This window comes from Furipterus horrens, unplaced genomic scaffold (genome assembly GCF_987537825.1).
Source record: "Furipterus horrens unplaced genomic scaffold, mFurHor1.1.pri manual_scaffold_9, whole genome shotgun sequence".
In the NCBI taxonomy this organism is placed as follows: domain Eukaryota; kingdom Metazoa; phylum Chordata; class Mammalia; order Chiroptera; family Furipteridae; genus Furipterus; species Furipterus horrens.
In genome coordinates, this window is record NW_028327179.1 from 93538685 (window position 1) to 93564300 (window position 25616).

The window sequence follows — 25616 nt, forward strand, 5'->3', positions numbered from 1 at the left end:
AGCCAAAGGCTCTTTTGAGATCAGCATTTTGTCCCTTCTAACAGTCCTATCATGAACTGATAGGAATATTAACTGACCTCTGAGTATGTATCACCGTGTCGTGCAGATAAAGCCAAGCAGTAACCAAACAAATAATCATGTCAGTTTACTTTGTGTGAGTCAGCAAATGCTCTCAGAATCCCCGGTATAATTATCCAGGCTCTGCGTGACTGCACATCTACCCAGATTTTTTTTTTTCCCATTAACTCTGAGGCGCTTGCCGTTTCTTATCTCAACTTCAACAATACGAATGGGATTCTGAAGGACAATTATTTTCTTCTTCCTGGAAGCCTAGTGCTATGCCTTCCTTTGACGACGTTATGGATCACATAAGCCACAGTCCTGCCACCAACTTACACGCAGTTTTTGGGGTCACAATAGGCCTCCTCAATTCTCTCCATGGGCTGGAGGTCCATCCAGATGTTCGCAATTGATGTCTGCCACCGGTAGGGCAGGCGGAAGTGAACTTTGCTGCAGGGATCTACAACGACGGAGAGGAGGTCTGAGGGTGGGCTGAGTGGGGGTTCTAACCAAGTTCATTGCTGACTTTCCCATCAAGGCCTGCCTGTCCCACCCGGCCAGACCTGCCTGCAAGGCACACTCTGCCCACATCTGTGCTCACGCCAGCTGCTGCCCACACTGCCCACATCCACATCTCCAGATTCCTTTCTTACCCGCAGAGACTCATCAGGGACAGAAATTCCCCACTCCCCAGGTCACTTCACCCACATGAAACTCTGACGTCATTATAAATTTACAGTTACCCTGTCTGTACCTCCCGAGTGGATAGAGACAAAATGTTCCCCAGCCCAAGTCACCACTTGTCTTTCCTTGAAACCCTGGCCTACAATTCATCTCTTCCAGAAAGATTCCCTCCCTCACCTCACTCTGCTTTTCTCTTGCTGTTTGGGACTCTGTGCTTCCTGGATTTGTATGTCTTTTTCTTTCACCAAATTAGGGGAGTTTTCCTTCATTATCTTTTCACATAATTTTTTCAATTTCTTGCTCTTCCTCTTCCCTAATTTGGTGAAGGAAATAGAGATACAAGTCCAGGAAGCACAGAGAGTCCCAAACAAGATGGACGTAAAGAAAAGAAGACCACACTGCCCTGGCTGGTGTGGCTCAGTGGATTGAGCAATAGCCTGCGAACCAGAGGGTCGTCGGTTCGGTTCCCAGTCAGGGCACATGCCTGGGTTTTGGGCTGCATCCCCAGCTAGGGGCGTACAAGAGGCAACCACACATTGATGTTTCTCTCCCTCCCCTCCCCTCTCTCTAAAAATGAATAAATAAAATCTTTAAAAAAAAAAAAAAAGAAGACCACACCAAGATACATCATAACTAAAATGCCAAAGGTTAAAGATAAAGAGAGAAGTTTAAAAGCAGCAAGAGAAAAGCAGATAATTACCTACAAAGGAGTTCCCATAAGACTGTCAGTTGATTTCTCAAAAGAAACTTTTCAGACTACAAGGGATTGGTAAGAAGTACTTAAAGTGATGAAAAGCAGGGACCTGCAACCCAGATTACTCTATCCAGCAAAGCTATCATTTAGAATGGAAGGACAGATGAAGTGCTTCCCAGACAAAGTGAAGCTAAAGAAGTTCATCATCACCAAACAATTATTATATGAAATGTTAAAGGGACTTAAGAAAAAGAACAAGATCTAAACTATGAACATTAAAAGGGCAATAAATACATATCTATCAACAACTGAATCTAGAAAAAACAAACTACTCAAACAAACACAACAGAAACAGAATTATGAATATGGAGAACATTGGGATGGTGGCCAGAGGGGAGGGGGTTTGGGGAATGGGGGAAAAGTTGAAGGGATTAAATTGGTAGGTACGGGATAGACAGGAGGATGTTAAGAGCAAGCAGAGGAAATGGAGAAGCCAAAGAACTTATATACATGACCCATGGACATGAACAAAGGGGAGGGGACCACCAGAGGAGTGGGGAGTGCTTGGTGGAGGGGGGTAAAGGGGAAAATTGGGACAACTGTACTAGCATAATCAGTTTAAAAAGTCAAAAAAATAGGACTTCCGGCCAAGATGGAGGCTTAGACGGACACGCTAGGTCTCCCTCTACAACTAGAGAGGAATACAACTACTTCAAAACAAAGGATAACTAGAAATTCCAGAAAATAAAACTACACGGAAGCCCAACATATGAAGTTATAAACCAGCGGTGCCATTTGGGCAGGTAAGAGTTAAAGAAGGCAAAGCTGTTTGCGGAGCGGCGGGGCGGGGCAGCGAAAAATCCCGGAGGCAATCAAGCCCCTGGCGTGCGTGACTCCAATCAAGCCCCTGGCGTGCGTGACTCCGGCGCTGGGGAGAGCGGCCGCAGCATCGCCTTGAACAGTGAGGCCCAGGGGGGCGGGAGGACGGATCCCGATCTCCTAGCTGAATAACTGTGTGAATCCATCTTGGACCCCCGCCCCCACAGAAAGCACCACAGGGCTGCGAAATAGGTCGCGGACAGGCAGGCCCCGGCCGGTTGCTGATTTGTGACGCGTACACAGGCACCGCCCCCGACAGCCGGCCCAGGAAAACAAAACGCATCTGTCAAAATGTGGCAGACAACTATAGAAATCCCTGTGGCACAACTCACCAGGCAGCAGATAGAGAACCTGACAGATGAACAGATAAGAAACCTGTCAGAGGCTCAGTTCTGGGCCATTGTTATCACGTGGCTTACAGAATTCACAAAAGAGCAGGAAAAAGATATGAAAGAAGCGAAAAACTTTCATAACGAAAGGAACAAAACCACATACGAGACAGATGGTGAGGAATCCAGAGTTCATTTCAACAAACTGGAATATGGAGAAGGAACAAGCAGTCAACCAATGCAGCGAGAGGAAATAGGAAGCAACAATGAGAGGATCAGAAACCTCTGGGACAGCTATAAAAGGCCCAACATAAGAATCATTGGTTTGCCAGAGAATGAGGAAGATGAACTAGAACTTGAAAAATTGAGTGAAAATATAATAAAGGAGAACTTCCCAGACTTGGGGAAGGGAATAGACTTGCAGGTCCAGGAAGCAAGGAGAGTTCCCAAGAGACTGGACCCAGGGAGAACCACTCCAAGACACATTATAATCAAAATGTCAAAAATTAAAGATAAAGAGAGAATCTTAAAAGCAGCAAGAGAGAAGAAAAGAATTATGTACAAAGGGGTCCCAATTAGACTATCAGCTGACTTCTCAAGGGAAACCCTACAAGCAAGAAGGGACTGGCAAGAAATATTCAAAGTAATGAAAATCCAAAACCTACAACCACGAATACTCTATCCAGCGAAATTGTCATTCAGAATAGAAGGACAGAGAAAGTGTTTCCAGGACAAAATAAAACTGAAAGAGTTCATTAGATCCAAACCACTGTTATATGAGATGTTAAAGGGACTGGTTTAAAAAACAGAAGCTAGGGAGATGAAACAAAGGCAAACGAAACAGGCAACGAGAGTGGAAAAGGAACTGTGGGTAAGGGAAGCATAGTGGGGGGAGGTCAACAGGGAGGGGGAGTGGGGAGAGGGAGGGAGATGATATAGGAATTGGGGATCATGGTAGGAGGGAATGGAATAGACGGAGAGAGGTTGGGAGGAACTGTATGCACAACTAATGGACATAATCTAAAAGGGGGGGACAACTGGAGGGAGGGGGGCCACCAGGTGGAGGGGAGCAGAGGGAAGGGAAATTGGCACAAATGTAATATTTTAATCAATAAAACACATTAAATCTGTAAAAAAAAAAAAAGTCAAAAAAATAGAAAACACAGGGCAGAATCCTCTTTTTCAGACACAAGGCAAATGAGTCTAAAACCACTAAGTAATCAAGCAAATGAAATCAGACATAATGTCCAAGCCTGGGACAGAGGGAGAAAGGAGAGGCAGTGGTATAAAAGTGAGAAGACAGAAATTTGCCCCAAGGACAGTCCCATGGGAATCATTTCTATAGGGAGCCCGCTGAGAGGGGACAGTGACCACATGTGGCTCTTCAACTAGAATGACAAACGGATCACTGGTCACGTGGAGCACACATGGCCCAGAAGAGAGACAATGCCTAAATAATGACAGGAAATGAACTTGGAAATGTGCCTGCTAGGATTTCTTTGTTTTTTAAATTTGTTATTTGTTTGCTTGCTTTTAGTACATGAAAAGATGGGTCCCTGATTACGTAAAATATTTCACCTAAAAACAGAACTGCGAAAGAATAAAGTATAATATCATGCATTGGTGAAGAACACAGGCAGGCTGGGAAGTTTAAGGTCAAATACCCAACCTGGCTACTTGTGTATATAAGGTCTTACTTTCCACATCTGTGAAATGGGTTAATGACAGCACCTATCTCTAGGGTTGATGCAAAGTTTAAAGATGCATGTAAGGTTCTTAGCATTGTGCCTGAACTATAGCAAATGCTCAGTAAATGTTAGCCACATTACTCTTAATTAAGTTTCTGCTTCAAGAAAGACCTTAAGTTACTCACTAAGTTGGCAATCTTTATTCAGATAGTCAAGACAAATCTCCTTAGAGCCAGGATCATCCATGATTCTCGCGATGTCGGATACAGAATCTGTTAAAACAAAAGAGGATGTATTTAGGCTGATCTTGATGTTTAAACCAAAGACCAAGGTCCCTGATCTCCCAGTGGAAAAGAGTATCTGAAACTGGGCCATGGTCAAGAAAAATTCCTCATTAACGTATTGCTGACGACAAGCCTTCCATAAAAGCAGAGACGAAGATCAGGATACATGAGAGTCATTGTTGATTTCTTAAACCACAGTCAAACTATTCTGGTTCTCAATAAATGTAGCAGTTTACTCTGCACTCTTCTACTGGTTGGTCTTTGCATCTTCTGTCAGTACCTTCACCAGTACCATCCCTTCACCCATACTCTCTAAAATTCAATGCCCTTTACTAACTGCTGGGGAGCATCCAAAGAGAAACCACCAGCCAGCGCTGTTCTGCTGCACACACAAGACATGGGGCCCCCTTTGTGCTTCAGGGACTTACTCAGAGTACAGCCTGCGGTTCTTCTTGCAAGCTCACTGGCAGGGGTGATGGAGACTTGTGCAGAGTTCTGATCATAGGCCTCGCGGGCTGCAGCTCTATTGCTTGAGGATGGTGTCAAAGGTGCGACCTTGGGCAGGGTGCTGACATGCGTGCGGTCCGCGGTCTCCCCGGGGCTGGGCAGGACCTGGGATCTCAGGGTCTGACTTCCAGAGCGTAATGCATCTTTGTCCCCTCTGACTGCCGATGCTAAGCCCAAACCAGTGGCACCTGTAGTTTCATATGCAACTTTGCTATGGCCATTTGGTGTGACGTTGACTGAGTCCCTCACCCAAAATAACTTCTCTCTGTGGTTATCATCATCTGTCATGATGGCGTCAAGATGAGGGCGAGCCGTTTCAGTTTCCTGATTCCTAGGCAACAATTTTTCGCTCTGTCTACCAGTTGCGGTTTTGTAATTTAAAGATCTCATGGAAGTGATATCTGTGGCCATTACGTCAAAATTATTACACTGCGGGCAATTCTGGACATCCTGATCCCCACTTCTGCCCTTGATATTCACGAGGCCTGAGGGAAGCGCGGCCGCGCTCTTGCCGGTGGTTACGGTTTCAGGTGTTCGTGGAGAACCGAGAGAAGAGAACGAGGCAGTGTGACCCGGAGAAAACAAATTCTCTCCACTGGTGTCTTGGTCAATCAGCCAGTATGCGAGGCCCTTCCAGTTGGAAGCTGATGCGAAAACCGAAGCGGGCTGAGCGCTGCTGTGGTTGCCGTAAAGGAGGCCCTCTGGGCTGCCATTCTCGGGAAACCTCTGGCTTCCCCCCACGTGCCCGCTTCCTCCGAGATCGGCGGCCTTAGATGAAGCAGAGGAAGGCCGAGGGCTATCTTGACTTCCCAAATGCACAAACGTGCGGGCGAGATCCTCGACATCCAGATCGTCCAGGGGAGAGCTGCGGCCGATTTGATCTGGACTGGGGGTGCAAGACCGCTCCGCCAAAGCAGAGGCAGATGGAAGAAATTCGTGACTGCCCTGAAAGAAGCGATCTCGGCTCTTGCTTCTGCCTCTATGTGCCGCGCTGCCTCTGCCTCTATACGCCCCGTTGCTTCTGCCTCTGTGTGCCGCGGCCCGATGCTGGGAGGAAGGAGCTAGGAAGAGACAAAAACGATGAAACGGGACGTTAACATGATTGAGTTCTTATCACTGTTCCTCCTCAGCTTTTCCAGGAAAGCTATTTCATTACTTGTCCTGCTACGGACGATGTGCAAAAATCCCGAGAAGACTGATTATGGCAACGGAGGGAGCTTGCCCCTACGCTCTCACAGCAGAAAACCCTGGCTCTTCTCAGCTTCTCTCCTGGGACTCATACGTAGCCCCAAAGCCCCGAAACTCTTAGGTGGGGCTGCCTCCAACTGTTATGGTGAATGGAGAGAGAAACTAGTGCAAGTTAGGCAGGATTTTTCAAAAATCATCTAGATTTTGCCCATATTGCGATGCTGGTGTACCTGACAAGTTAAGAATTCACAAAACTTAAAACAGACAAAAAAAATGAAATGATGGTATAAAGGTCGAATTTCACTTCAACTAGAAAGTTTCCCATAGTTCTTCAGCTAGCCCTCACCCCCACCCACATGCCCAAGCTTAAGGGAGCAATAGCAAAAAGCATTGGCCTCTCTCTAGAAACTGGATCAGGAGGGACCGTGTGATAACACACGTGTGTCTGTGAGTGTGTGAAGTGTGCGCATGTGGTATGCATGTGATATAGAGTTGGTATATCCATAGGTAAGACGTGTGTGGGGTGCGTGCCGTGTGCGTGAGTGTGTCTGTGTGTGGTGTATGAGTTGTGCTGGTTTGGGGGGGGTTAGGGGGAAGAGAGGTCCTTTCTCTTCTAAACACAGAGGGCAGCAGAAATATAGCAAAACCAAACCTCCTCCTCCTGTCGACAAAATAGTTCATTAAGTAGATTGACTGGAAATGATAATAACGACCTCTCTCACATACAATAAATTTATATTGGCATAGATACAGAGAACAGACTGATGGTTGCCAGAGGGCAGCGGGGTTGGGGAACTGGATGAAAGGCTGAAGGATGACAACTAGTTATGGAGGAGAGGGTGAGGGGTGGGGGGACTGAACAAAAAGCAAAAAGGACTCATGGACGTGGACAACAGTGTGGTGATTGCTGGGGGGAGTGGGGTACAGGGCAACTAAATGGTAATGAAAAAAAAATACAATAAAGAAGGTAGTTACCTACAGGGGTGTTCCCATAAGACCGTCAGCTGATTTCTCAAAGGAAACTTTGCAGGCTAGAAGGGGTTGGCAAGAAATATTCAAAGTCATGAAAAGCAGGGACCTATAGCCAAGATTGTTCTACCCAGCAAAGCTATCATTTAGGATCGAAGGACAGATAAAGAGTTTCCTTCCCAGACAAAAAAAAATCTAAAGGAGTTCATCATCACCAAACCATTATTATATGAAATGTTAAAGGGAATTGAGAAAAAAAGATCAAAACTATGAACAATAAAATGGCCAAAAAAATACATATCTATCAATAATTGAATCTATAAAACTAAGCAAACAAGAACAGAGACAGAATCATGGATACAGAGAGTTTTGATGGTTGTCAGATGGGAGGGGGTGTGGGGGAATGGGTGAAGAGGTGAGGGGATTAAGAAGTACAAATAGGCAGTCACAGAATGACCATGGGGATGTCAAGTACAGTATAGGACATGGAGCAGCCAAAGAACTTATACGCATGACCCACAGGCATGAACAATGGCGGGAGGACTGCCTGAGGGAGTGCAGGGGGCAAAGGGGGAAAAATCAGGACAACTGAAACAGCAGAATCAATAAAATGTAGTTTAAAAAAAATAACAGGTTTAATAGAAGGCAAAAAAAAGATTAAATCAAGGGAAAAAAAGAGAAAGAAAGAGAAAGAAAAGGATGAAGGGATTGAGAGGTACAGACTGAGAGTACAACCGTGATGGGGTGTCAGGCACAGCACCGGGAAGGAAGATAGTCAGTAATATTGGACTGACTATACGACACCAGGTAGGTACAGGAAATACCACAGGGATCACTTCATAAAGTATATGATTGTCTAACAACTATGCTGTACACCTGAAACGAATACAAAATAATATTTTAAAAAATAAATAAATAAGCAAATTCCTACTGGGAAACGCCATCCAAAACCATTCCTCCGGACGTTCCCCTGCCGAGAAAGCGCTGTGGTGTTGAAGAGAAAACATGAGTTCTGCTACCGCCTAGTGGTGCGTGGCCTTGAAAAACAGTGCGTTTATTGATTCGTGGTATTACCCTTCCTTCTTCTAAAAACGATTTAAGGCTGCTTGTAATAAAAGCCACTTAAAATTTCCAAGACTTCGTTTCCTCATCCATGAAGTGAGGCTAATAACATTCCTGCCTTTCTTCATGACTTTGCTGTGAGGAACAATGATGAGATATTGTAGGTGAATGTCCTTTCCTTATAAACTGTAAAGCATTTCTCAAATATAAAGAGGTTTAATTGCTTATTACCTCTTAAAGAATCTTAGAAGTATGTGTTCTATTTGCGTCACAAAATACGCCTCTTCAACATCCACCTCATAAAAACATTAAAAATTGCAAGTGTTCATACCATTAAACAATATAAAAGTGCTTAAGAAATAGTACTGTTCACTTTATATCCATCATGATGGCTATTATTCAAAAAAAATAAAACAGAAACAAGGGTTGGCAAGGAGGCAGCGATATTAGAACCCTTAAGCATGGCTGTGGAACGTAAAATAGTGCAGCCACTATGAAGAATGGTATGCCTGGCCAGAATGGCTCAGTTGGTTGGGCGTCGTCCCACAAATCGAAGGATCGCGAGTTCAATTCCATTCAGGGCACAGGCCCAGGTTGCAGGTTCAGTCCCCAGTCAGGGAGTGTGCAGGAAGCAATTGAGATCAATGTATCTATCTCACATCCATGTTTCTCTTCCTCTCTTTCTCCCTCCCTTCTCCTCTCAATAATTTAAAAAAAAAAAAATTATTAAAAAAAAAAAAAAGAATGGTATGGAAGTTACTAAAAATATTTAAAGATTAGAATTATCATGTGACCCAGCAATTCCACTGAGTTTATACACCAAAGCATTGAAATCAGGGTCTCAAAGAGATATCAGCACACCCAGGTTCAAAACAGCACTATTCACAGTAGCCAACAGGTAGGAGCAGCCCAAGTACCCAGCAGGGGGTGAGTGGATAAACAAAATGTGGTGTCTACATAAAATGGAAGTTTATTCAGTCTTGAAAAGGAAGGAAATTCTCAGACAGGCTACAGTGAATGAACTTTGAGGACATCATGCAAAGTGAAATAAGGCCGTCACAAAAAGACAGATACTGTGCGAGTCCACTCCTCCGAGTTACCTAGAGTAGTCAAATTCAGAGGAACAAACAACCAGAATGGTGGTTAACAGGAACTGGGGGGGGGGGGGGGGCCGGAAATGGAGAGTGATATTTTCATGGGTATAGTTTCGGTTTGGGAAGATGAGAAGAGTTCCGGAGATTGGTCGCACAACAATCTGAATGTACAACAGTCTGGATGTACTTAATGCCACTGAACACTGAAAAATTGTTAAGATAGTAAATTGTAGGTGAAGTGTATTTTTACACAATTTTTTTTTAATGTTAGCACTGGCTGAGTAGCTCAGTTGGTGGGAGCATTGTCCCAATATGCCAAGGTTGTGGGTTCAATCATTGATCCAGGCACATAAAAGAAGCAACCAATGAATGAATAAATAAGTGGAACAGCAAATCAATCAATCTCTCTCTCTCTCTCCCCACCACAAAAAAAAATCAATAAATAAAATTTTTTAAATTTAATGTATATAAAAAATTTTAATAATTTTTTTTAAAGGAAGGAAATTCTGACAGGGCTGGATAAACCTTGAAGACATTACGCTGAGTGAAATAAGCCAGTCACAAAAAAGACAAATACCGTATGATTCCACTTCTAGGAAGTTCCTAGAGTAATCGAATTTACAGACAGAAAGCAAATGGTTGCCAGGAGCTGGTGGGCAGTGGGGAGTGAGGAGAGGGGAGAATGGGGTTATTGCTGATGGGCACAAAATTCATTTGTCAAGATGAAAAAGTTCCGAAGGTGATGATGGTGATGCTTGTACAACAATGTCAATGTACTTAGTGCCGCTGAACTGTCTTAGACATGGTTACAACCATCAAGTGTATCTTCTAGTTTACCACAAGTTAAAAATAAAAACAAATTTTTCAAGAAACAGTACTGAGGACAATAAGTTAAATTGCATGTATTAATGATAAATTCCCTGTAGTACCTGTATTGTGATTGATGGAAGAGAACGGCCTTGTTTTGAGACGGTCCATACTAATCCTGAGGACCACATACCTCAAATGCTTTCAACACAAAACTGTTGTTTGTATATGTATCTATATAAACATATGGAATTGTGACAAAATGTGAACTGGAGGATCTTAAAAAAAATTCTTTCATTAAAAAAAAAAAAAAAGCTTTGTCAGGTCACTTTTAGAAAAATGATTAACATTTTTTAAAACCTGGCTGGGGGCAGGGGGAACGGTGCTTAGCATGCACGTCAAACTGCAAAGTCACATGTATACTATGACTACATCGTGATGGGGAAAAGTGGGTTTGCAATAGTTTATTCTTGTGTAATGATTTATTAATCATTGTATTCTATTTCATACAAACAAGGGTAAGCCTACTTTTGCCCATCCCTGTCATTATGTAAAAATTGTGATTATGTAAAAATAACGTCCAAAAAATGGGCACGGTCTGAAAGGAAGAGGAAAGGAGTTTGATGTGGGCAGGGAGAGCGGCCGCAGGCAGCTTTTCTCCTGTGGCGCTTCCCTTGATCTCCGCCCACCCGGTCCCCAGAAAGCAGAGCACGCTCACCTCGCAGCCCGTGCTTCTTCGGGTTGTGCTTGCTGTTGTAGATGTCCTGGATGTTCTGCACCACCTCCGGGCTCAGCCCGTGCTCCCTCATGACCGCCAGCACCTTCCTGTCCATCAGGTTATGGGACCGGAGGCAGTTGGTGTAACCGCAGTTCCCGCGGGTGAAGTGCTCGCAGATGTGGAGCCGTTCGCAGGGCGGCTGCGTCTCACAGATCTGCCCTCGGCCTTCGCCCTTGTAACTTTTGCATATCTGCAGGAGACAGAGCGAGAGCCAGAGACAGAACACCTTCCTCTATCTGCCGCCCGTTCAAAATAAGGGAAGTTTGGCGATACAGAAATCTCAGAGGCAAGCAGGGATATACCAAAGGGGGGAAAATGCCAGGAAGTCAGGTTTGTCTGATACGTTTAGATTCGCCTAAATCCAGGCAAAGGAAAGAAGGATGACCATCTTGAGTTTTTAGGGCAGGGAGTGTGTCATGTCCACTGCCACCTCCAAGATTTAATTCGGTGCCCCCCACTGGCCGGCACTCCTGAGTTTGGTTAAACAAATGCAAAATAAACAACAAATAAAGTGAGACCCAGACAAATTACATGCCTTGTCCAAGGTCACACAGATAGTCGATGGCAGAGTCAGGACTTTGAGACATGGAAGGACCATCCTTGACCAACTATTCTTGATATGAGCTGAACCTGGCCGACCCCCTCCTGCTGAAACCCTACAAAAATAATTTTGCCCGCCCTGACCGATGTCGCTCAGTTGGTTGGGCACCATCTCACAGAGGGAAGGGTCGCTGGCTGATTCCCGGTCAGGGCACATGCCTGGGTTGTGGGTTCGGTCCCTGGTCAGGAGGCATACAAGAGGCAACCTTTCTCTTTCACATCAATGTTTCTCTCCCTCTTTTTTCTCCCTCCCTTCCCCTCTCTCTAAAAAATAAATAAAATCTTTTTTTTAAATTCTGCCCTACTCCCCCAGCATTTTTGAAGAGACACGTATGCTAACGCTGCTCTGATCAATTTAACACTGAAGGAACCAGCTCCTCAGACTTCCGTGGTTCAGGAAACAACAGTGCAGTCTCCCAGTCTGTGATCTTAACCCTGACAAGTAGTAAATGGCAACTTCGTTATTAGCTAAAAATAAACTTTAGGCATGGACTTCCCCACTCCACCCACTAATTAGGAGTACATACTGAAATCTTCAAAGGGAAAGAAAGGCTCAGATGACACTGACTCCTTCTTTGGACTCTCTGTGTGATGACAGAATGACAAGAGCACCCCCCTCACGAGGGTCTTTTGTCCACGGGCTTTTCTGGGATCCCTCAACAGCACCTTCTGGTCGATTCTTAATTGCTGACCTCTTCCCCAGAGAAGAAAGAGTGGCCAATCCCTTTATTCTATCTACAAGGACTAGAAATAAGAAGTCCTTGGTGACTGCGGAGAACTGAAGCACAGGTAAGATGTTGATGGAAGAATGTTAAACCTCCAAGTTTAACACTAAACTAAGAGCGGACCACAATTAATGTTCTTCTCAAGTGTCATATATAGGTCTTCATCTCATCATTCCCTCCTGTGAAAGGGAAGGAGAAGAAGCCTCTGGTTGTCAGCGGGACCTTTAACGAGACTGGTGTATAAGGCACTTTCCCCATGCTGGTAGTCATGGGGGCCGGGCTGGCACACAGGTCAAGGGCCACAGATATCCCAAGACAAGACCGCTAAACCTTGGGCTCCTGGAAACAGAGACAAATCCAAATACCCAGATGAAAGGATGCCCAGGGTGAGGAAAGGAAATGGGATGTAGTTTCCTTCCCTCCTCTTCCTCTTCCTCCCCAAACTTTTATAGAGCGCCTTGCATTCCTGTCTCTCCTGAGCTCAGTGGCCAGCTCAAAAACACCCTTTGTGTCATGAGTTTTTAAAATCCTCAGGGTAACACCTTGGGCTTAGAGTCAAAAAGTATTTAACCTTCCACAAGTACCTAACAGCTATCTTGTCACATGTAATGACTCACCTGAATTTCAACCTTCTTATCTTATCTCTGTCCTTTCCACCCACTCCTTGTGGGCCTTCCATTATGTTTCTGTGCCTCTCTTTCTGTGTGAGGCTAACTTCTCTATTAAAAGATTTTTCTCAGCTCAGGTACCGTTCTTTCAACAGCATCCTCTGATTTTCAAGTCAGTATTTCTTATGGATGAGAATGTTAATTATCTGCCATTATCCCTATTTTTCTTCCAATAGTAGAAGCTCCCAAGTTTCAGCTGGACACATGGTTACCCAGCCAGAAACTACATTTCCCAGCCTCCCTTCCAGCTAAGTGTGGCCACGCAATAAACTCTGACCAGTGAGATGGGAGCAGATGTGCTGAATACAATGTACAGGCTGCATCTTTTAAAAGGAAATTACTTACTTCTATTTATTGACTGCTGGGCTACCTACCTGCCTACATCTAGGCAAGACCAAAAGTTGGCAAACTTTTTCTGTAATGGAGCAGACAGTAAATAAAATTTTAGGCTTTACAGACCATTCAATGTCTGTTGCCTACTCAACTCACACTTGTATCAAGAAAGCAGCAATAGGCAATATATAAATGAATGAGTGTGACTGTGTTCCAATAAAACTTAATTTATAAAAACAGATGGAAGGTCAATGTGGCTCACAGGTTGTAATTTGATGACCCATGATCTAGACCATCAGTGACAGTGAAATAAAATTATCTTATTTTGCAGTCACTACATTTTGGGGTCTCCTTGTTACAATAGCTTAGCCTGTAACCTCAATCAATACACCCTGTCATTTTTCCAAAACCTTCATTCAAAGCTTACCTCTTCCAGGAGGCTACCATGATATAAAGTATCGATTAGTTCTACTACTACATCTTCAGATCGCACTTGATCACAAAGGGCTCCCTAGCAGCCTAGGAGAGGAGACATTCCAGATTCAAATTCTTATAAAACTTCAAACAGGAAGGAAATTGCTGGAATCTTAGGTCACTCAACAATACCCAACTGCTGGTGTTGTCCCCTGCAGACCCCTATTGCTAACTTCCAGTTTTCTCCTGCTCCTACTCCAGCACATCCAGGATATAACACTGCCAATTAAACATTCTTCCTGCTTTGTAAACCAAGGAGTCAAAACTTACCTCAGGCATAAAGAAAGGATCATTTTGGACGAGAAGCACTGCTAATTCTTCTTGGTTCAGTCCCGAGAGCTGATGTTGTTTCAGAATCCTAAAGTTGTCTTCTGAGAGAATATCATGAGAATATTTGCATAAATTCCTGAAAGAAAATGACAACTGTCAGTATTTCAAACTCAGAAAGAAAGAAAAGAAAGAAAGAAGGAAAGAAAGAAGGAAAGAAAGAAAGAAAGAAAGAAAGAAAGAAAGAAAGAAAGAAAGAAAGAAAGAAAGAAAGAACGAGAGAAAGAAGAAAAGAGAAAAGAAAATCATCCAGGAAACTGTCAGTCATTGGAGATCAAGACCCACACCCTTCGATTACTAATACAAATTGGTGTTGCTTAAAGAATACACTTTAAATATATAAACTGAAACACCTAGATGGGAAGGGTGTGTGAGTATTTTTTTCACAAATTATACACATCTACACTTTACATTATTGCAATACTTCTTTAAACAATATCTCACCTAGTGCACATTAATAATGTGAGAACAGGAAAAATTAGCAAAGAAACTGAAACCGAAGTATTAGAAATCATTGCCCACCGACAAAGAATAATTAGGATAACACATCTACAGACAGACGATCAAGTCAGTGAGAAAACAGAATTCCATTTATCAAAGATTTTAATTATTGGAAATTGTTCATTGCTTTGTCTCATCTACGTCTTATACACCAATGTATATGTGTATGATTTGTGACTACAAAGGAAGGGGACAAGCTCTTAATTGTATATTTCAAACAACTTTACGGATAGAGATAAAAATCCCCTTCACTTTAAGGCTTCAATGACTTACTGAGATCAACACTATCCCCAACAGAACTTTCTATGATGCGGGAATTGTCCCCTCACCTGAACTTTCTAAGATATAAGCCCCAATGGCTACTGAGCACTTAACATAGAGCTGGTAAGACTTAGGCACTGAATTTCCTATTTGACTTGAATTAATTTAAATGTGAGTAGCCACACAGGAAGGACTCGTGACTACCAGACAGAATTTTCCATCTTTGATCTCCAAAGAGTGGTGGGGCAAGCAGCACCGCCGTTACCTGAGAGCTTGTCAGAAATTTAGAACCTCAGTTCCTACCCAAGACCTACTGAATCAAAATCTGCCTTTCAACACTATTCCCAGATGATCTGATCACATTAAAGTCCAAGAAGCACTGATTTAGATCACTGAGAAGTCCTGTGAGCACAGAATTTGATAGTTATCTGTGTCCACATAACAAACTCAATCCACTTTTTTTTTTTAAGAGAGAGGGGAGGGAGAAAGAGAGGGAGAGAAACATCAACATGTGCGGTTGCCTCTCACACACCCCCAAATGGGGACCCAGCCCACAACCCAGGCACATACCCTGACTGGAAATTGAACCGGCGACCCTTTGGTTCACAAGCCAACACTGAGTCCACTGACCCACACCAGCCTGGGCTCAGTCCACTTTTCCACTGACATATGCCACCTAAAGTATCGCTGAAGTCCTCAGATTTATGATTTTAATAGTTATATAATATGATAGGATATTAGTATTTTCTAGTTTACACAAACGTTATCAAATTGTCAGGTGGTTAAGTAATGACCAGATTTTCACTATATAAACAGTGTGGCTACAATTACTTTTGTAAAAATAACCTTGCTTTCTGTTATTTTTTTTAGGATTTATTCCTTTGGGAGTATTCCTCAAAGAACACCATTATTTTCTTGGCAGCTTGTATTTGTTCAGAAAACATACCTATGCGAGAGTGTGATTATTTCCCCAACAAGCACATTAACGTTGAGTGTTACTATTTTGCTACTTCAGTAGGTATGAAATACTTGTATTTTTAATTTGTACTTAATAAGTCAATCTCTCCATTTATTTAAGTCTTGTTCCATTTTCGTTAGTTAAAATCTTTAATAGTTCTTTCATTTCCTAAAATTAAACCTTTATACGTTGCCACTATTTTTTTTAGTCCCCCTTACTACTAAACAGAAATGCAAATGATTTTGCAAAATTATCTTACTGAAATGGATCGTTTGTTTTTTAATGTAAACAAACATCGAAGAATTAACCTCTGAAAGACATTTATTCACATGCCGCGGGCTGTGTGGGAGGCATTTCTGAATCCCGCTGCAATTGCCTTCAGATCCAGCTGTGGGGCCTCATGAGAAAAATCACAGAATCAACACGGTGTCAGCCACTTTGAAACCGGACCAACCCTCCCACGCACCTCGCTTCCAGCAGGAGTCAAGGGCAGCTGGTCGGGCTCTGGCAACAGAGCCTATCCCAGCCATTTCTCAGGCGGGCCCTCTCGTGCTTTCTCCACCAGGTGGCCCTGACTTTGCGTGTTTCTGGCGCTCCCTGATAAGGCTGACCTCAGCTCTCGGCTTGCTTCTGGGTTCTGCGCTTTCAGATAACTGCCCCCCAGCAGCCCCCGCCACGCAGAGCCCTCAGCGGCTGGGCTAAGGCTCCTCCTTATCGCTCGCCCAAGCCTCAGGGGAGGGGGAACCTGAAGAGAACCTACAGCAGGAAGGGCCCAGCCTCCAGCCCAGAACAGAAAGCCCCTCCATTACAGCCTCAGCAGATGTGCGTGGGCCACATCACCTCGGAAGGCATCTCACCCACGGGCCACTGTCATGAATGATCCCTCTGGACGTGGGACTGAAAATGACCTCGTTGCGACAGCCCACTGCTACCTAGACAGGTTCTGCCCTCCGGCTCCGAGACGTCTGTAAAGTGCTAATCACAGTGCTAATCAGAGGAAATTAAGAATCGTTGCTTTCCCTTTAGCTCCAATCCAGACATCCTGAACACGGAGCCAAGGCTATGGCACCTCTCCTGTGGCCAAATTGGGGTCCTAGATGGGGACCCAGCCCTCTGCAGGTCCCAGAGATGCAGCTCTGGTCACCCCTGTGTCATGTCCCAACAGAGGAGTGGGGCACTTCCAAGGTTCCTGAAGTTCGTATTTCCTCTAAATAACTAAAGGCAGCCAGGCAGCCTAATGGGGATCCATCTGCCTGGAACCTGAGGGTCCAAGGCTTTTCCAAGCCCACCCAAGACACTGTGCCTGAGGAGGAGCCCACCGGGCACACACTGCGCTGGCTGGGGCCCCAGTGCTGCTGGGCTGAGGGCCAAGTTTCACTTCTCGTTTCCCTTCTCCACCCTCGGCAAACTGCTCGGTCCTCTAGATTCTGTGATACTCACCCTGACCCCTGCTGCAGTCTGCATCTGCGTCTACCCTGGTGTCTGACCTGCAGCCCCCTCCGTGGGAGGCCCTGCTCCCTTTTCCTCCCGTTTCCTTCCACTTCTCCCAACTTCTCAGAGGCTTTATTTCTGCCCTAATTTCAGCATATTGATCAGCCAGGGACGAGGCAGGGAGAAGTTTGTGCTCGCCTATTTGGGGGTAAGACTAGAAGTACAGAAACTAACATTTATTATATATTTACTAAGTGACAGGAACTCTACACCTGTCATTTAATTTAGTCATCACAGTAATGCTATGAGGTAAAAGTTTCCTTCTTACTTTGGGGAAACTAAGGCTGAATAAAATGAGAATTCAAGGATGACTCAGATAAAACGAAGAGCTGGTCACTGAACCCAGATCTCAAAACACAAACAAAAACCTAATCTGGGGAAAATCAAAAACAGACATCTGACACTTTTCCAAATCAGAAAGAAAACACAAAAAGCCGTTCTGGATTATGGAAGCCACGGGTCCCCTGGCCTACGCGGAAAATTGAGAGCGGAGTTCACGGAGGGAGAATGCACGCAAACCGTATAAACAGCGCCGCAGGGACACAAGACGTGATTAATACTACTGCTTGTGATTGGCGTTGAGAAGCCAAGCTCGGCAGCACTGGTCGCGGTTAGGGGTTGCTGCTTCTGTGTTTAGGTTTAAGGTGGCAGAAGCTTCCTGTCCACTTTCTTCTGATCACTTCGTCCCGGCTCCAGATCCCTAATACTGGCTAGGAGGCTTGAGCCAAGAAATAGTATGAAATTCTCCCATGACTTCTTGGGGTTCTCTAAGCCACTGGTTTTCAAAGTGAGGTCCCTGGACAGGCATCCCCTGGGAGTTTGTCGGAAATGCAAATCCTGAGGCTCCATCCCAGACCTACCAGGTGAGTCTCTAGTTTTTGTCCACAGTCCACACCAGAATCCTCTAGAGCAGTGGTTCTCAACCTTCCTAACGCCGTGACCCTTTAATACAGTTCCTCATGTTGTGGTGACCCCCAACCATAAAATTGTTTTCGCTGCTACTTCATAACTGTAACTTTGCTACTGTTATGAATTGTAATGTAAATATCTGATATGCAGGATGTATTTTCATTGTTACAAATTGAACATAATTAAAGCATAGCGATTAATCAGAAAAACAATATATAATCATATATGTGTTTCCTGATGGTCTTAGGCGACCCCTGTGAAAGGGTCGTTCGACCCCCAAAGGGGTCGCAACCCACAGGTTGAGAACCGCTGCTCTAGAGGGTTTGTTACAACACAGACTACTGGACCTCACCTCGAGTTTCTGATCAGGAGGTGGGGGGCGGAGGCCTAGGAAACATTTCTAAGGAGCTCCTGGGAGATGCTGAGGCTGCTGGCGCATTAAGTACTAGGTTCAAGGCTACCTTCTCCAACAAAGGACGACAGGACCCTCAGAAGGCTGGTTCACACTCCAGCTCACCTACAGCCACTACGAACTGCCCAGGGAAAAGGAAGTGTTTGCAGAATGCTGCCTGCACTTGGAGCAGATAAACTTCAAATAGCAGGAGATGGGATAAAAGAGCTTTTAAAAACGGCAAAGATGGCCTTGAAAGGAGCAGAATCGTCTCTTTCAGGAATCTCAGGCCAAAAGCTTAAGTACAAATGACCTTTCCGCTCGGCTCTTCCAGCCCCGGAACAAAATGTTATTTTAACTCAGGCAATACATCCTCCCCCACCTCGGACGAGCCCCGGTTGTCATCCCTGGCTACACCTAGTCATCAACTGGGGGGTGTGGACGAAAAGGGGGACCATGTGCTGAAACTGACAAGCTCCCAGAGACAAACTCAAGAGATTGAAACTAACCCCACTGGATGGTCTCAAATGAAAACTTCCTAACAAAGGTGAGTCATGACGGGTAGGCGCATCCTAGGGCAGCTTTTCCCTGACAAAGGCCCATCTTTACCCTAACTGAGCCTGTCTTTTTTTTTTTTTGCACTACAATAACATATACCTGATAACATACCTTTGGAATAGCAAAGTAAATTTCCTTTTTCCGGACCCCACCAAAGCACAACCATCACACCAGAGCGGAGCCCACACATCCTCTCACTGTTATTATCTTGTTAATTGTTAACAGTTAATTATATTTTACCCACCTATGTAAAAATTGTGTCTATTTGTCTTACTTTGTATCCAGTCCCAAAGATTTCCCGGCTTTGTCTTCATTCCTCTCCCAAATCTATGACCAATTAATTTCATGGAACCCGGGAGGCCTCCTCCTTTAATTGTAACGTATAAAATAAGGTGCAAAACAGCCCTTCTCTGAAGCATTTTCTCAATCCATTGAGATTCTGCTTCGCGGCAACTGTCATCAACGTGGCTCAAATAAATTTAAAAATTCTCCACAGGTTTGAATGTTCCTTCCATTGACAGGAGCGTTTAGGACTGCCTAAGCCTGGGCCACACCCTCAGAGACCGATTTAGTGTGACCAGAGGGGGACCCGAGGTGACTGACTGTGCAATAGGGGCGGAGAATTCTTGGCTGCCCTTGTCAGATTGGATTCTAGGCTGGGCTCCTAAACCAGATGGTCACCTCTGAGCTGTTGCACCTCGCACGTCGGTAAACACATTAGTAAACACAGGATCGGCTCAGGGCTCAACAACCAGACCAACAGGAAAAGGATAGGAACCACAGGGAGAGCCTTATTTTTTTATGGTAATTTATATCAAAATAACCCCTTCCCTTCTCTCTCACTCACTCTGCTTCCCAGCACCTCATGGTGGGGAGGGGGGTGATAAAAACAAAGAGGCAGCTAATTTGTACAGAAAACAGGAAATAGCTCACCATGCCCTAAGTCAGGTGAAAAAGGAACCAGGATGTGTGAAAGATAAAATCTCGAGACCGGCTGGTCTAAAGAATATAACGTAATCAGTGAAAAATCCTAGTGAAGTATTATTTTAAAGCCATGAGGCTTCTGTTCTCTGTGTTTGTACTTCTATTGTTGAAGATTAAATTACCATGGTACTACACAGGTTGGGTTCAATGAATCTGGAACCCCTGGTAAGAAGAGGGGAGGCCGGAGCAGGCCGGTAGAGAGCACAGAAGCAGGGTAAGAACAATGGGGTGGGGTGGAGGAGGGGAGAAAGGGTGGTGTTGAAGAAATGGGCCCGCGGTAACCGCAACGGTATCACGAGGAACACAGCAGGTGCAGAGAAGGGCAGCCAACGGCTGCAACACGGTGAGCCGAAGGTGCGCACCGCGCGCACGAATGTGCAGGCTGTGGGAGGCCTCCACCTGGAGAGAGGACAGCCCCCGCTAGGCTGCAAGACCCTGGAGAGCAGGGAGCAACGGGGCGGGCACCAGGCCAGCTGAGGATGGGAGAGGTGGCTGCCTTCTCCAGGAACTGCATACTCTCGCGTTGTACCAAGAGTGAAGTGAACAGCGCTGATACACACACCCCCCCCCCAAAAAAAATCATCTATTATGGTAGACAATCTCCCCAGTCTTCACTTGTTTCTGCGAGTTTCTTTGCTGCCCACTAGAACCACCTAGGGACTGAAAGAAAATCCCAGTGCCCAAGTCATACCTCTTACCCATTCGATCAGAATGTCTAGGGGGTGGGAACCAGGCATGAGTGTTTTTTAAAGATTTTGCAAGCGATACCAATGAGTAGCACAAGTTTGGGAACTATCCATGTCAGGATGGAGAAAAAGGGTAGGAAGTGACGAGAGTAAAGATGAGGAGGTGGTGGCAGTACTGCCAAAATCTAATTAGATAAAGTAGGTCAGAGAAGGCCCCTCTCCTCACACATGGCCCTTCTCCTCCTGCCGAACTTCCCAACATAAATCCCCCTGGAAGTTAAAAAGGATATTAAAATAACAGTATTCCAGGATTTCTTTAGTGTAAAAGAAAGGGGCAAAGGCCTCTAGAATAGTTTACTGTTGGTGCTCAAGAAATTTTTTTTTTTTTTTGGCACAGCACATTGAATTCTAATGTCTCCCCTTTGGAGTAGAGGAAGCTAAACCATCCACTTCTGGAGACACCCCAAAGGTGGTACTGGCTTAGGGCACCAAAAGGCACATAAAGTTGGTTGATCTGCTCTGGACTGGAGCAGAAGGTGAAGAGGGAGGTGGTCTGGGACAGGTGGGCAGCCACAGAGGTGGGCTCAAGTCCTTGTGGATCGGTGCTGGGGCAGCCAAGGGCAGCCTGAGTCACAGGCTGGGTACAGGCCGCTGCAGTGGCCTGCATCTGCCCCTGGGCCCTGGTGTGGATGACGTTCCTGCTGATGTGGAAGCTGAAGTCTCCTGAATGAATGGTGTTGGGGGCAGCCTGAGCTGAGGCATTGTGACCTATCAGGACCCTTCAAGTGCAGACCATATTGGGGCTTCCCAGACTCAAAGCATCTCCATCCCCTCCATCTTGAAGCCCCTTCTCTCCAAACACAGAACCACATCCCCAACGAGCCACAGTGGCTTCATGGCCACCAGGGTCTGCTCCCGGATCCAGGAAGACCCTCCAGAGCTGGGGCTCATAAGCAGGCTGGGGTCTGGGGCCCGCGGGCCACACAAGAAATATTTCTCGATGGGGTGCCTGGAATGTCCACAGCTTCCTATATGTCTTGTGATTCTATCATTAAAAAGTAACAAATAGGTCACCCTAACCTTGGAGAAAACTGTACTTTCTTCATCTGTGTTTACTCTTCACTGAAGAATCCATTTCTTTTTTATCCTCCAAGTCACGAAGCCACATAAAGCCTTGCCTTTGCATTCTGCCAGGTAGTGCTCCTCACACGCTGTTTCTGAAAGTATGGTTCCGAGCTTCTGCAAAGGAATACTTAGGGCGACGGTTAAAATGCAGATTCCAGGCCCCAACCAACTCCTGCTGAACCAGAAGGTCTGATGTGACTTGGGAATCTGCATTTTAATATGTTCCCCCCAGGTGGTGCCGATATCCAGCAATATTCCAGAAGTACTGCTCCAACGCTCCCAGCTGGTCCATCAGTGTGTGGGGAAAAATGTTGCAACTCTTTATATTTATTTTCTATCTAAGAGTAAAAAAAATCATTGCATGGGTTGACAGAGGTGGAGGGAATTAACTGGTTAATTTACCTTTTTTTAAGGTATTTTTTAAATTTATTTCTAGAGGGAAGGGAAGGGAGGGAGAAAGGAAGAGAAACATCAATGTGCGGTTGCCTCTCATGCACCCCCAACCAGGGAACCAGCCTGCAACCCAAGCATGTGCCCTGACTGGGAATCGAACCAGCGACCCTTCAGTTCACAGGCCAACACTGAATCCACTTAGCCATGCCAGCCAGGACTTAACTGGTTAATTTAGAAGGGGCACAAGAGAACCTAACCTGTAAAACTGATAGAAATATTCTTTATCTTGATTGTGGTGCTTACATGGGTGTATCCACCATTTGTCAAGACTCTTCAACTGTAACTTTAAGTGGTTACATTTTATTGTATGTAAGTCATACCTCAGTAAGGTTGACTTTAAAGTTTTTTTAAGGTAAAAAATGATTAAATATTTAATATACAAATTAAGAGTTATATACACTATATTATTAAATAAATATTCACATAATAAGAGTACATGATCAAAATTTCCTCTACCATCCCTGACCAGTGTCGCTCTGTTGGTTGGGCATCATCCCATAAACCGAAAGGTCACTGGTTCGACTCCCAGTCAGGGCACATGTCTTGGTTGTGGGTTCAGTCCCCAGTGGGGGCATGTACAATAGGCAACCGACTGCTATTTCTCTCTCACATTGATGTTTCTCTCCCTCTCTTTTTCCCTCCCTTCTCCTCTCTCTAAAAATAAATAAATAAAATGAAATCTTTTTTTTTTTAATTTCCTCTACTCATAGGTGCAAGGAATCAAAATGTTTGGAAACTACTTGCCTAGATGCCCTCTTAGTTGGTCTGAAACATTGAAATCTCTCCTCAGTGGGTAAGTGTTCAAAGATCATAAAATGGGTCTCTACTCTCTCCTCCCAGAGTTTAGCTCCCCTGCTCCAACTTGGTTAAGCTGATTTCTCAGTGGGCCTGAAATCCTGGGTCCTTCTGGATTCTTTCACTCTTTTTTCCCCGCCCCATCCCAGGGCCTTGCCAATTCCAAAGTAGCCTACAGGGAAAAATCACAGATTCCTGTTTGGAAGTAAATGTGATCGGAAGCAGTAAGCAAATTGAAACCCTTTGATAGAAGGAAAACAAACCTATACTTATTTTAAATATTTAATTTTGCTATCTCTGTATTATATAAAAAGTAAGAAATATTTTGGTATCAGATGCTTATTTGTCACTATCATGATTCACAGTATCACTTACAATGTCATGGTTTCTTAAAATTAGTGTCTGCAGAAAGTAAGAGTCAAATTCAATCAAATCAAAATAAATGTGAAAGCAAATCTAAAAAGAGAACAAAAATTTCCAAATGATTCTTACGGGTTACAGACCTCTATGTGCTTTGATGTCACAGAAAATAGCATGTCTCCAAGGTCATCGGCCTGGCAACACAACTCCATGGACAGAGCAGTTAGTAACAGAAGGAACTTCCAGGAAGACACCTCCTGGGTACATACACCCACAGAAATGACGTGTGACGCGCAAAAGTAAAAGGCAAACCTTGAAAACACTATGCTGAGTGAAAGAAGCCAGGCCCAATACAATAAATCTTGAATGATTCCATTCACAGGAAATATCCAGAATAGGCAAACCACAGAGAGGCGGTAATCAGAGTTACCAGGGGCTGGGGACAGAGAATGAGTCGGGACTGCTGATGGGTACAAGCTTCTGTCTGGGGAGAGGAGAATGTTCTGGCACTAGACGGTGGTGACGGCTGCACAACGTCATGAATGTACGTATATACCCTTTCCAATGGTAAGAAATTTTAAAAATAAAAGCTATTACAGAGCACTAAGATGATAAAATAAGCAAAATGCAAATAAGCAACAACGAAGAATTAGACACCCGAGTAAGACAAACTTTCAAAACAAGCATTATGACTTAAATGTTCAATGCATCATGGTTTGTTACAGTAAGAAAACTGAAAACAATCTATATTTTAATGTGAAAATGTATCTGTAAATTGTGCATGTTCATACAAAGGGAAGTTACACATCTGAATGAACTTGAGCCGTCCGTCACCTAAAATCTGTGGGGCTGAGGCAAGATTAAATAGAGGGCCACTCACAAAGTATCTAAATACTTTAATTAATCAAGCTAAGAAATGGTTCAATAAAATATGTTCTCTTTTCCTATCATTTTCTTTTAATTAAAGTATTTCATTTATTTTTAGAGAGAGGGGAAGGGAGGGAAAAAAGAGGGAGAGAAATATCCATGTGAAAGAGAAACATCGATTGGTTGCCTCTTGTACACGCCCTGAGTGGGGATAGAACTGGCAACCTTTGGCTTTGCTGGATGATGCCCAACCAACTAAGCCACACCGGTCAGGGCTCTCTCTTCCTATCCTGACAAACAGACTTTCCTAAGGACTGGGAGGCCAAGCTGGAATTTAGAATTCTCAGACTCCTCAGAGTTCTATGACAGGACATAGCAGAATGAAGAATGTTCCGCCCGGGCTTCCAGCTGCAGCCCATCACTTCTCCTCCCAGCCCAGGCTCTGTGCCACACTGCTCACGTCATACAGAGGCAATGGACATGCCAGCCAACTTCCTTCCCTATGTATTAAGTCCTGGGGAAGAAGTCCACAGAGGCTCCAGAAGTAGGCTTGGGAATTCCAGGGTCACAGGTTCAATTCCCTGTCAGGGTTCATGCTTACATGCAGCCCCTGGTCAGGGCATGTCTGAGAGGCAAACAATCAATGTTTCTCTCTCACATCGATGTTTTTCTCCTTTTCTCTCACTCCCTTTCTCTCTCTCTAAAATCAATAAGCATGTCCTCAGGGGAGGATAAAAAAAAAAAAATTAAAACATAAAATACCATATGATCCAGCAACTCAACTTCTGGGTATATACCTAAAGGAAATGAAATCACTATCTCGAAGAGAGATCTGCACTTCCATGCTCACTGCAACACTATTCATAGTAACCAAGACATGGAGACACCCTAAGTGTCCATAAACAAATGAAAGGATAAAGAAAACGTGGTGTATGTGTATACAATGGAATATTATGCAGCCATAAAAAGGAAGTGCTGCCATTTGTGACAACATGTATGAACCTAAAGACACTACGCTAAGTGAAATATGCCAGTTACAGAAAGACAAATACTACATCATCTCCCTTAAACATGGACTCCAACAAAAAGCCCAACTCATAGAAGAGAGGCAGAATTGCCAGGGATGG

General features: G+C 44.4%; 1 protein-coding gene across 2 annotated transcripts in view; it reads right to left on the reverse strand.

Moving 5' to 3' along the window:
- Window positions 1-25616, reverse strand: part of ZC3HAV1 (zinc finger CCCH-type containing, antiviral 1) — a 53301-nt gene that overhangs the window by 22579 nt on the left and 5106 nt on the right. For both annotated transcript variants that reach the window (XM_090287566.1, XM_090287567.1), the window contains exons 2-6: window positions 14094-14229; window positions 10964-11213; window positions 5047-6186; window positions 4520-4606; window positions 397-520 (exon numbers count right to left, since the gene is read on the reverse strand). In XM_090287566.1, coding sequence (XP_090143692.1) covers window positions 397-520; window positions 4520-4606; window positions 5047-6186; window positions 10964-11213; window positions 14094-14229 — 1737 coding nt within the window. The remainder of the gene's footprint in view (window positions 1-396; window positions 521-4519; window positions 4607-5046; window positions 6187-10963; window positions 11214-14093; window positions 14230-25616) is intronic.